The sequence below is a fragment of the Marmota flaviventris genome, chromosome 15 (genome assembly GCF_047511675.1).
Source record: "Marmota flaviventris isolate mMarFla1 chromosome 15, mMarFla1.hap1, whole genome shotgun sequence".
Classification (NCBI taxonomy): domain Eukaryota; kingdom Metazoa; phylum Chordata; class Mammalia; order Rodentia; family Sciuridae; genus Marmota; species Marmota flaviventris.
Window position 1 is genome coordinate 20,903,603 of NC_092512.1, and position 13,065 is coordinate 20,916,667.

Sequence of the window (13,065 nt, forward strand, 5' to 3'; positions counted from 1 at the left end):
ATTAAGGCAACTATGGTTAACAAAGAAATAGATTCTGCCCATTTGTGGGTAATGAAATTTGAGTGTTTGATTTTGAAAGTAAAAAACAAGGCATAGAAACTCTTTCACCAACTTATCAAAATACAGACAATACACATGATTTAATCTTATGCAATGTGGTTTAAGCAGAAACAGCTATGTTTTGCTAAAAAATATGCTCTGTCCTTCCAACAGAAACCTGATATAGCTAGAATGATTGGCACTTCTGTTTAAGAGTCAAGATAGAAAGGGTTATTGTTTTTAATTTAATAATATAGGGAATCATATTTTTCTCTCTTTTGATCATGTCAAAAGTTTTAGATTTGAGGGGCTGGGGTTGTGGCTCAGCGATAGAGTGCTTGCCTAGCATGTGAGAGGCACAGGATTTGATCCTCAGCATTACATAAAAATAAATAAATAAAATAGAAGTATTGTGTCCAACTACAACTAAAAAAAGAGAGAAATTTAAAAACTGTTTTAGATTTGAGGATTTGGATCTTTCTAGTAGATTTATAAGATCACCCTACATGGAATGGAGACATGACCAACCATTTCACTTTGAGACTTTCAAATGTTTTCTATAGAAACTTATAAATAAGCCAACTTAGGTAAAAGACCAAAATTCAGGAAAATATTTATATAAATTATTTTAAATGCTAGCAACTGTCAAAACCTGTAGGCACATCTTAGTATTTTTACTTTTAAATCACTAAAAGAGTGTGATGTGCTGATGTTTACTATTCTGCACATTCCAATATATACAGAAATTACTGAGTCACTGTACACATCACACTTTCTGACCCTGAAATATTTTAAACCCTTCATTTTATCATTATTAACAACTGTTGAAGTGCTCATGAAATAAGACTTATGATCATGTCATTAGTACTGAAATCAAGATGGAACAACTTGATGCTACAAAGCTCTGCACTTAAACTTGACTCATCTCACTACTACTTTATGTTTTTGACACATTGAGTAGGTTATTTAATCTCACTGAGCATTGATTTCTTCATCTATAAATAGTGATATTTGACAATATTGCAGGGATCAAATGACACAGAGTAAATGAAAGTACTCATTAAAGAGCTCATTATTTGTAATCACTTGATAAATGCTGATAATAATGAAAATAGTAATAATGAATTATTTATTAAGTACTTACTATGACTGAAATTGTGACTGAGAATGTGAAAGTATAAGAAAGGGACTCAGTTCCAGCACCCAAAGTGCTTATATACAATAACAGCATAATGATGAATAAATTTCATGGGAGGCATGGGATGGGACCCAGACTTTGTCCCTTGCTAATATTGTATCTATCAGTTAGGAAATGTACTTGGTTGCTGATAACAGAGACAAAAAGTAAAAGTCATTTGAATAATATGCAATTTTATTTTCTCATACAAAGTACAAGACGAGAAAACATTCAGCATTTTTTTTGGGGGGGGGGGATTGGCTAACTTCACTTAGCATTATCTTCTCCAAAGCCACCCATTTACCTGAAAATGCCATGATTTTATTCTCTTTTATTGCTAAATAAAATTCCATTATGTATATATGCCACAGTTTTCTATGATATAAGGAGGCTGATTCATAGTGGGGTAGGGAGGGGGAGCATGGGAGGAATAGATGAATTCTAGATAGGGAATAGGGGTGGAAGGGAAAGGGATGGGGCAGGGGATTAGCAAGGATGGTAGAATGTGATGGACATCATTATCCAAAGTACATGTATGAAAACATGAATTGGGCGTCAACATACTTTATATAGAGATGAAAAATTGTGGTATATATATGTAATAAGAATTGTATAAAGACATGAATTGGCATGAACATACTTTATATACAAAGATATGAAAAATTGTGCTCTATATGTGTAGTAAGAATTGTAAAGCATTCTGCTGTCATGTATTTCAAAAAAATAAAATCAATTAAGTTAAAAAATATACAAGACGAAGTTACTGCATGGTTGGTTGGCTAACATCAAGTGCCCCTGTTTTTGCTCAGCTCCTTGTAGCCTATGTCACCAACCATAAAGATTATCAGAGCTCCAACCATAGACACTATGTCCAAAGCAGGAAACTAGAGGAAAATGAGCCTAGCACTAGCTATCATTTCCATTTAAAAACCTTTTTTAGAAATCCCATTCAAAAACTTTTATTAGATCCAGTTGTCCAGAATTTAGTCACACAAGGAAGGCTGGAACATTTGGCCTTTTAATTGGATCCTCATCATCCTAAATAAAATCAAGATTCTGTTAATAAGGAGGAAGGAGAGAATGAATATCTAGAAAGAAATTCTCACACTCTGCTTTGCTGAAAACACAGGGACAAATCACTAACTTCTCTGTGCTTGAATTTATATATATGCTCTGATCCAGTCCCAGGAGTTATTATGATTGGTAAATGAGAAATGTGTGATATGCTTGCACTGTAGCTATCTAGCACACAGAATCAGTCAATAGTCATTGCAATTATTATATTAATAATTATTGGATAAAAATATGAAATACTGCTATAAATACATTTATGTAAGAGACTCCAATGGAGGCTCCTATGCATACAAGCTACTAGTTTTGAGCTGGGAAAATTTGAATTTGCCACCCCACTTATTATACTTCATTGACTCACTTTTACTACTGGGGAAGCCAAAACTGGATGTAATACAAGACATCTGTGTGCTTGGATATTTCTCAGCATCTTTATATGCACATCCTGTGCTTGGCCCTCTTTGCAGGTTCCTGATTTCTTCTCCCTTCCCCACCCTTGCACACACCATGAATTCCATCCAGAATGCCCTTGTCTTCTCCAGTGACCTCCAAGCACTTCTTGCCACCTGGCTCCAGAATCAGGACATGGGGGAGGTCCTCTTGATTCTCTTTTCTTCTGACTTCCTCTATCCCTAAGGACCTATTAGAGTCTAGGAGATCTACACTCTGTGTAGACTTGACTGTATTAATCAGGGTTCCACTGAGGAAGAACCAAGAAGATGTAGACATATGGAAAGAGGTATATTATCAGGAATGGTTCATGAGTTTATGAAGGCTGGCAAGTTCCAAGATATGCAAAGGGAGTAGGCAAGCTGGAACCCTGAAAAGAAGATGGTTTAATTACAGTTTGAATCTGAAGTCCAGAGAACCAGGGAAGTTAATAATGTAGTTCCAGTCTATTGATTTAAATGTTAATTCCATCCAGAAACATCCTCACGAAAGCAGCCACAATCTCTGACCAAATATCTCAGCACCCTGTGGCCCAAATTGACACAATTAACCATCACACTAACCATAGCCCTTATTCCATGCCATTTGACAGTATATTGACTTACCTATTTCCACCATATCCTCTCTTCTTCCTCTATCCTGAGTCTTATCCCTGTTGAGCCTAAGACTTTATCTCTGAATTCTCAGGCCTTTCAACAGTATTGGATTCATGGTGACTGCCTAACAAATGTTCATGGAATAAATAGATTAAAACAAGGGAGAGAGCATATATACTTGTGTGTGAAGTGATGATTAGAACTTTGGAAAGGAAGTAAAAGTGACACTTTTGAGCACCTGATAGGAACAGGTATTTTGTACACTTCACCTTCCTCACTAAGAAAACTAACGTGTGGTGTTAACTATATTCCAAGTACCTTTCTAAGTGATCTATCCAAATTAAGTGATTTAATCCTAAAATAACCCTGTTATGGTTTGAATATGAAGTGTTCACCAAAGGCTCATGTGCTGAAGGCTTGGTCCCCAAGGCAGCAGAGTTCAGAGATAGAGCTATTGGGAAATGAGTGGATCATGTAGGCTCTGACCTCATCAGGGGACTAATCCGTTAATAGCTGAATGAACTACTGGGGGCGGTGGAAACTGTAGAAGAGGGACCAGGTTAAAGAAAGTAGGTCACTGGGGATGTACCCTGGAAAGGCATTTCTTGTCCCCACCCAGTCCTCTCTTCTCTCTCTCACCCCTGCCCCCCTTTGTGTTTCCTGGCTACCATAAGCTGAGCAGTTTCCCTCCATCATGCCCTTCTGCCATAATATTCTGCTTTGTCTCAGACCCAAAGGCAATGGAACAGGCTGACCTTGGACTGAAACCTCTGAAACCGTGAGCCAAAGTAAATCTTTCTCCTTTGTTTTTCTTAGGGACTTGTCAACAGCAGTGAGAAGCTGGCTAACAAAAACACCAAGTGCATCCCTTCTCATGTTGCATCCTTTATTTTTTTTTTAATTTTTTTATTAGTTGCTCAAAACATTACAATATGAGAATCTTCACTGCCAATTATAATTGTGGAAACATGCTTGATGCTTTCAAATACCATATCCAGGGAGAAGTAACTCATTCTCACCGGGACCAGGCACTGAATCCAGGTCTGTCTGACTTCCACAGGATGGTGGCAGAGAGAACGGAGAAGCCTTCGTTCAAGAGGCGTGTTGCAAAGGAACATGACAAGATTCAGTGAGAGCTTACTAGAACACACGAGAGAGAAATGTCAAATGTGTCTCTTCTTACCAGGCATTGCGCTCTCTTAATAACAATTTTGCAAAATAGAAGACTATAAACACTTGAAGAACTTGAAAAAAGAGAGAGAAATCTGGGGAGTGGAAGTTCTACACACAGAATCTGATTTACTTGGTCAATATTGGTATTATTAATATTATCATTGTTTTTAACTGTCTCAACCCACAAAAATATGGCCAGGATTACAGTCTGTTTTGTACAGGATGTGTCCTGTATTCATTTCTATTGCTGCATAACAAATTATCACAAAGTTAGCAACCTAAAATGATGGCTCTTTGTTAGCTCCTAGTCCTGGAACTCAGACATCTGGGAGGGCTCATCAGGGTTCTCTGCTAAGTGTATACAAAACCTAAATCAAGGCGTCAGCTGGCTTAGACTCTTTTTTTTTTTTAAATTTTTTATTGTTGGTTGTTCAAAACATTACATAGTTCTTGATATATCATATTTCACACTTTGATTCAAGTGGGTTATGAACTCCCATTTTTACCCCGTATACAAATTGCAGAATCACATCAGTTACACATCCATTGATTTACATAGACTCTTATCTGAAGCATCTGGGGAAGGATTCTCTTACAGGCTCATTCATGTTGTTGGCAGAATCCAGCTCCTGATACCCACAGAACCAATGCTTCTGCTACCTCAGTGGCCAAGTGCATCCCTTCTCATGTTGCTCCCTTCATTTAAAAAAAAAAAAAAAAAAACATTTATTAGTTGCTCAAAACATTACAATGATCTTGACATATCATACATTTTGCTTCCTTCATTTTTAAGGAGTAAAGAGTGCTGATTACTTCTCATGCCTAGGATTTTTTGTAGTTCCTCTTTTACCATCATTTTCTGCTACCAGCTGGAGAAAGATCTCTGGTTCTAAGGGAAGATATGATAATTTTAGGCCAACCCAAATAATTTACTTTGTAAAAGATCAACTGATGTGGTGTAAATTTTTAGACCTTCTTCTAGAGATGTAGTCTACCATATATACCAAGTACCTAGATGAATACCTGGCTAATAGTAGGTCCCCCAAACACACTTGTTAAATGAAATTGAATGGAACTGCCACTTTTCTGGCAAAGAAAGAACCCGAGAAGGTACAGAAAATTAAAGAGTGGATGGTAAATGGATCATTTATCATATCTCATGGAATTTAAGCATTTATTCCTTTTCAAAATTTTGTTGGGCTCTAATGCACAAATAAACTTGCACAAATCATATGTATATAGCTCAGTATGTGCTCACAAACAATATACATGTTTGTAAATCGCATAACAACCAAGGACACCATCGCATGTGTCCCTGTGAGGCATGCTTCCAGAGCTTGCTGTTCTTCCCTGAAATTCCCTTTCCATAGTATGGGAACTACTATACCGATTTCTAATGGTATCAATTAGCTCTGTCTGGTTTTTAAACTTCATATAAATGGAAGCACTATAATATATGCTTTTTTGTCTGGTTTTTTTTCACTCAACATTCTGCTTGTATGCAGCCTCTAAGATGGCTACCAGGGTCCCCTACTTTCTGTATTCAAAGTCTTGTCTAATTCCCTCCTCCTGAGGAACCTGCTTCTCATTAATATGGTAACATTGAGGGATGGCACTTTATGCTTTGTAGGTGAAGAAGAAAAACTGAAGACATCATGTACTTACTTGTATATAAATTCCAGGTGTTGCAAAATATTATGCTTTTTCTCCCAACATTTAAAAATGTAAATCACACTTAGCTCTTAAATAGGTGGTGCCTAGTGGTCATAGCGGCAACATTTTATTGACTCCTGCTCTTTAGGACTATTTGGTTATATCATGATTTATTTATCTAATCTATTATTGATGAATATTTGGGTTGTTTCCCACTTGGGAAATATAAAAACAATGCAGCCATAAACGTTCTTATATGTGTCTTTTAGAGAACACAGCATACATGTAAAAGTAGAATTGCTAGGTCATGAGACAAGAGGATGTTGAGCTTAATATGTCAAGAGTTGTTCCAAAGAGGTTGCATCCATTTACACACCAGCAGCAATATGAGTCCTTACTGCTTCATGGTCTTAACAGGAATTGGTATTTCCTGTCTTTTTATTTTGGCCATTTTATTGAGAACTGCAATTTTTTCAAAAGTATCCCAGGTGATTTTAATAAATATTCCACTAGAATCAGAAACCTCTGCTTAACTGCTGCTTATCATTTATTAGTTTGAAGCACAAGAAACCACACTGGTTATTAGTTTAAAATAGTCAAACAGCCTGCTTCACGTGGTTCAAACTAATATTTCATTCACATCCTATTTATGTTTATACTAAAAATTCAACAGGCACACACATCAGTTGGGAAAGTTATTAAAGACTTAGGCAAACAAAGTTTTTGCATTAGCAATAAATTTCAGTGACTTATACATTTAATATCACTCAGATATTTAAGAGCTTGAACAATGATTTTCAGCTTTGCTGAAGATTAGAATCACCTGTGGACTTTTAAAACTTAAGTGCTTCTACCCAAACCCCTAAGGTGTGAAAAATAGAGATATATTTGTACAGCCAATGTTGAGAACCACTGACATTGCCTATAGTGTGGTGTTATGGTTCAGATGTGAAGTGTGCCCCAAAAGCTCATGTGTGAGACAATGAATGAAGGTTTAGAGAAGAAATGATTGGGTTTTGAGAGCCTTAACCCAATTAGTGAATTAATCCCCTGATGGGATTCAATGAGTGGTAACTGGTGGTGGGTAGGGTATGGCTAGAGGAGGTGGGTTACCAGAAGTGTGCTGTTGCGGTATATATTTTATATTTGGCCAGAAGAGTCTCTCTCTCTTTCTCTTTCTCTCTGCTACTGATTATTATGTGAGCCACTTCCCTCTGCCACACTCTTCCACTATGATGTTCAGCCTCAGCTTGAACCCTGAAACCTTGAGCCCCTACCTAGACTTTTCCTCCCCTAAAATTGTCCTGGTCAGTCTTTTAGTCACAGCAGCAAAAAATATAACTAAAACATATGGCTCTGCTTTCCATCTATTAAGTCTAAAGAAAGACTTAACACTTTGATGACTATATGCAGGAGGCAGGAGGAAAGCATTGGGTTTCAGCACTTTCCAGGTTTTAGAATATGTAGCTGTATATTAAATCCAACAATTCTTTTCAATGGAAAGTTTGTCTTTTTGGACAGATCTCTCTATTGTACCTAGGATGGAAGCCTGAGGTTTGATTTGTACACAGTTCCATGAACTCAGATTAAAGTATCACCAAGGGTATTTAATAATTACATGCAGGTAGTTTTAAAAGTACCTATTCTCTATACAGTCATGCTAGCCAACAGGACTAAGTGAGTAAATAGTGGCCAGAGAAACAGGTGTGCCATACACTCTCAAACAAAACTATTATGAAAAATTTTCTTTTAGAATTTTTCTAAGACAGACAAAAGTCTAAGTAGTCATCATGGAATCTGGTCTTTGTACTTCTTTGGAGTTATTTTGCAGAGCAGGGTTAAAAAGGGGGAGGGTGGGCAATGGTGCTAAGGTTTGGGTGATCGAAGTACCAGAAATTTCTGAGCTCCAAGCCTTTAAAGTCTTAATCCAATCCTAAATCAGACTGTTTTCATGATCATTTCCTTACTCCTTCCAGTCATAACTGCATCTGTATTTCCTCATGCAGCAGAAAAAAAGTTTGGGAACTTAATTTTTTTTTCCAATATTTACCAGCTCTGGAATTATATTGCCATCTACATGATTCCCCGTATCCTTTCTTCTTATAGCATCACCAGCTCCTGAAGGTAGAGCATAGGTTCAGAAGTCAAAAGAACACTAATTCTTGGGCACTATTATTAGACCCTATCCCTGGCCACCAACAGACTCCCAGGCCGGGGAGGGTGAAAGCCTCACACACCTCAGTAGCCAGGGAGGTTTTCTTGGTCAGATGTCCTTCAATGGAATCCTGGCTCCTAGGTTTTGCTCCTAATAATCCCTTGGGGATGCTGTCTATTGGGTATTTTTAGGCCACTCCCGCATTCACCCACGCCTATGATAAGTATTTAGCCTCCAGAACCACCCTGGAGCATTAGAAGACCGCTGTTGGACCTGGCGGGATTCCCCACAAACCCCACACATCCCCGGGTCCAGAGGAACAAGTTTCAACCGCATCCTGTGCAGCAGGTCTCTGGCTCAGGTGGAGCACCCCAGACAGCCGGTGGCTCTACTCGCCCCCCAAAACGAGTGGACCAGGGACCAGAGCATATCGCAACTCGGCGGCCCTCTGCCTAGAGCAGCGTGGGGGCCAGGTGCCTAGGCGCTCCTAATGACAGGGAAGGTCTCAATCACCGATCCCTCCTCTTAGCACCGAAAGAAGGAAGCATGGCATCTTGGGAGATGTAGTCCAGCCACCTCCCGAGGCTCCGCGGTACCCTGTCCTCTTAACGAGTCCCCTAGGAGAGATTGCTTGGTCCGAACCCGCTGATGCCCAAGCTGCCGTCCGAGTGTGGCCGCAAGCCGCGCTCCGCGGGGACTCGGGGTGTCTCGAGATCGCTGCTAAGGAAGGGGACTACACTTCCCAGCCGCCCTGCGCCGAGCAGGGAGCCGGCTGCTTGCTTTGCGTGACCGCGGCAGGTTGGTCCTGGAGCAGATGAGCGCAGAATATTTAGGCGAAAGCGAGAGGAGGGGGGGAGCGCGGGGCAGGAGGAGTACCTCGGCCAAGAAAATTATGCATGCGTTAGGGAAGCTCTGAGAGAATGGCTGTGGAAGGTAAGGGACGCTTGGGGCATTTTAAGCTCCCTCTTAACCCGCGCACCCCAATCCACACATCCCTGCTGAAGCTCGGCGATCGTGGGGAGGCGAAAAAAGGGGGTGGTGGAGAGTGGGCCCCTTCCTCCTACACCACTTGGCACTCACCTGAGCGAGGAAGGCCGGAAGGCGCATTATTGTCTTGCTTTGGAGAGACTCTGGGTGAGCAGGACTTTAGGGTAGGAGGTGAAGAGAAGAGTGCCCCTAATTCAAAACGATATGCTGGAAATGGAGGGAAAGCCGGGGAGTTCGGCATGAGGTTTCAGCCCCAAGGTGCCCTTTTATCCTGCCCACTCCTGTCAAGACAGACTGGGTGTCCCCTGGACTGGGGATGCTCACTTTGTCCCCCCAAACGTGGGAGAGGACCCTGACCAGGTGCGTCATCGGGAAGCTTGGACTGCGATTGGGTCAAGGGCCATGCACCCAGTGTACCCAGCAACAGCGCAGCAGATGTACCCAGAGGGTGAAGGTGTCCCTACACCTGTCAGTGTTTATACAGCTCTCCAGGGATTAGTAAAGTTTACAGAAACGAAGTGGAATCAGCCTGGGGTGGGGGAACTGGAGGAAGACAACCCGCCTCTTTGGAAAGCCTTGGAGACCACCTTCCTCTCCCCCCCTCCCCCAATTAATTTTGAACTTTGGACTTGCTAATTGCACAGCTCTGCCTCCTTTGAACTTCCTGGTTAAAAGTAGAGTCAGGTGATTTTGAAGGGATTCCAGTTCTTCATCTCAGGTTCATTTACTTTGGAACAAGGGCTTTCTTATTGATAGTACTTTCTGGGGGAGAGGAGACACACGTGGACCAGAAGGGTTTCTGATGTCAAATTAAGGGTCAAAGTGTGCCTGAATGATAAAGTGATAAAATCAAGGATCTAAGTGGGAGCCTACCTTCACCACCAGACTTGTGCTTCTACAGAGGGGAACTGAGGTAGGAAAAAGAGGGCATGTCTGCCAGCAACAGCAGGCTCCTTGCCAAGGGGAAATGAGCCTGTTCCTTATAGACTAGAGACAAGAAGCAACCACATGGGCTTACTTGCTTCTGCCTCCCCTTCCTGTCCCAGGAGAGAGCAATTGATATAACCTGACTCTTGCTTTCCTTATAATTACTGTCTTAACAACCTAAAGTAGCAACAACCCAGCTCCTGTACTCAGAACCCATGAACTCGGGAAACTACTACCTATAAGCTGTCTCAGGTTCAGAGATCCTCAGCTGGCCGCTACCTGCTTTTCCAACCATATCAACAAAAATGAGCTTCTTTCTTTCCCTCTCTTAGATACCGAGATAGATTGATCTGCCATTAAAAAAATAACCAAAGACTTTTCTAGTTTGTCTTTTCTGTGCAAACATAAAAACAGGGCAAGAATTTGTCTTTTTGCATTGTGACATCTGATTAAGGAGACAAGATTTCAGATACCTCGAAAACAAAAAGTCGAGGTAGAGTTCATTTTGAGCTTGAGACCAAGGGTAGTACGGTTGACCTACTGGAACCCTTCCACTCACTCATCAGATGACATTGATTATAATCTTTTTGCTTCTCTTGTGTCCCCAAGTGAGGGATACTCCCACTTGTTGGCAGTCCACTGTGTTATTTTTTTTTAAGTTGTAGTTGGACGCATACCTTTTTAAAAAAAAAAATTGTTTATTTTTATGTGGTGCTGAGGATCAGGATCCAACCCAGAGCCGCACATGTGCTAGGCGAGCACTCTATGGCTGAGGCACAACCCCACCTCAGTCCACCGTGTTCTTGAAGACAATTTACTGATCACTGTAAGAAGTATAGAATTACTCATATTTCTTGTCTAATGGGTAATCATACCAGTGGAGCCAGACCTTACCAAAATAAGCTCTGAAAAGAAGTATGTGTGGAATACAGAGACTTTGCTTTATTTTCTAGTGACTTATTTGGCTGAAGTGCCTATCTAGTAAACAGGAGATCCTGGTTCTGAATCACAATGAGCTCTGAACTTAAAAAATGAAGGAAGTGTTTTAAGCTTTGTTGAAAATGTGATTCCTGTCTCTGGTCTTTGCAGAGGCAGTTTTCTCAGCAGGGACTGGGACCTTCCTGGCTCCTCCCATGTCATCTTGCAAGGTTTAAGAAAAGCTTCTCTTCCTTTGGGAACCTGTTGCAGTCCTCCCTGTCTCTCTACCTTCCCGTTGCTTCCTTAATACCCACCCATGCTTATATCTACCCTAGTATTTACCATACTTAATCTCTCACAAGACTCTAAGCCCTTGGCAGGTAGAGACCATATGCTCTTTGATTTCATCTTCCTGCCCAATAGCATAGGACCTGGCCCATCTTGAGTACTCAAAAAATTCTTGCAGATTACATGGCAATACATATATTTATGGAGCTTTTATAACTGGCTCCAGAATAGTATCTGAGGCTTTCTTAGCCTAAACAGGGACTTCTGAGATATTTGAAGATAGGGGGAACTTTTAAAGGAAAAACTCCTCCCTTCAATCTTTTGTCATGATGTTCAAAGAAGCAGAGCTGTGGTTTTCCTCTGCTGTTGAGGATGGCATTGTTCTTCTAGGACACATCTGAGATGTGTAGAAACTGCTATTGGGAGCTGCTGTTTGTATTTTGTGCCGGTGAGCTGGCAATGCTAAATGTCCTGCAGTGCTTGATAATCCCATACAAAGTTTCCAGGCCAAGACCATAATGACCACTTTACCCAAACCCCTTGAGAAACACTGATTCAGAGAATAAGGGATTTTGCTAGAGGAACTGGAGGAGGAAATACAGAAACTGTTACTTACCACCTGAGCTTTAGTTTCCACATCTGGAATAAAAATGGGCTCACTATTGTTTACTTCCTGGGAACATTGTGAGAATTGAATTAAATAAATGAAAGGTCTAATAGGAGGGTCCCTAGCATCAAGATTCTCAGGAAGTGTTGCGTGTACACCCTCTCCTTAGAAAATGTCATAGTATTTGGCACGTGTTTTGTATCTCAAATTTTCACTAATTCATGCCTGCCAGTCTTTCTAATTAGTAACAAATTAGAAGGATTTTATAATGTGTAACCTTTCTCTTAAGTAAACTTGAACTTGTAAAAGTGTTAATTGCAAGTAGGACACTCTTTCATATTGCTGAATCTGAAGCTTTGTATTTAAGATGAAAAAGATGTGCCGTTTGTTTATTGTTTTATGGCTTCCCTGGGTTATATTTTCATCTCCGAATTTAAGAACATCCTACTTATGGTCCCTAGCCTTATTGTGACCTATGCTTTGTTTTGCATTTATGGGCAGCTGAGCATCTGAAAAGTGTGTTTTCCAACCACAGAACAGGGTACCACTTTATGGTCTGTATTGGATTGGGATTATATTGGCATGTATTGTCTTTTTTTTTTTTTTAATGGAGAAATAGGACCCCTAGATAGAAGGTAGAAGGTAGCATGCAGGAACTACAGTCATCCATTCTCCATGGCCAGACTGTGTGGACAGTTGTGACCATGTGACTGATAAGACCTTATCTGAGAGAAAGAGATTGCAGTATTATACAGGAAGAAGAAAAATGTAGACTCATAAGGGACAGTTTTGTTTTCATCTAAGAGCAGTGCCTGGCACTTAGGACCTCCACAATAATTGTTTCATGAATGAAATATATAAATGCCTGATTCCCCCAAGCCAGAGAAGAGTTTTTCTTCTTGTTCCCAGTTCCTCTCCTCCTTCATCCTTAGATTTTTATGAAAAAAGTAGGGTGGGTGAGCACTGTACATAGTATTTCCATTCCAGGTAGAATAGAATAGTCCTCTTACATGGCAAAAAAAAA

General features: G+C 40.4%; 1 protein-coding gene across 1 annotated transcript in view; it reads left to right on the top strand.

The window, feature by feature from the left end:
* The first annotated feature begins 9,117 nt into the window (after positions 1-9,117).
* Samd12 (sterile alpha motif domain containing 12) overlaps positions 9,118-13,065 on the top strand; it is a 376,179-nt gene continuing 372,231 nt past the window's right edge. The window contains exon 1 of the mRNA XM_027952472.3: positions 9,118-9,247. Coding sequence (XP_027808273.1) covers positions 9,235-9,247 — 13 coding nt within the window. The 5' untranslated portion in view covers positions 9,118-9,234. The remainder of the gene's footprint in view (positions 9,248-13,065) is intronic.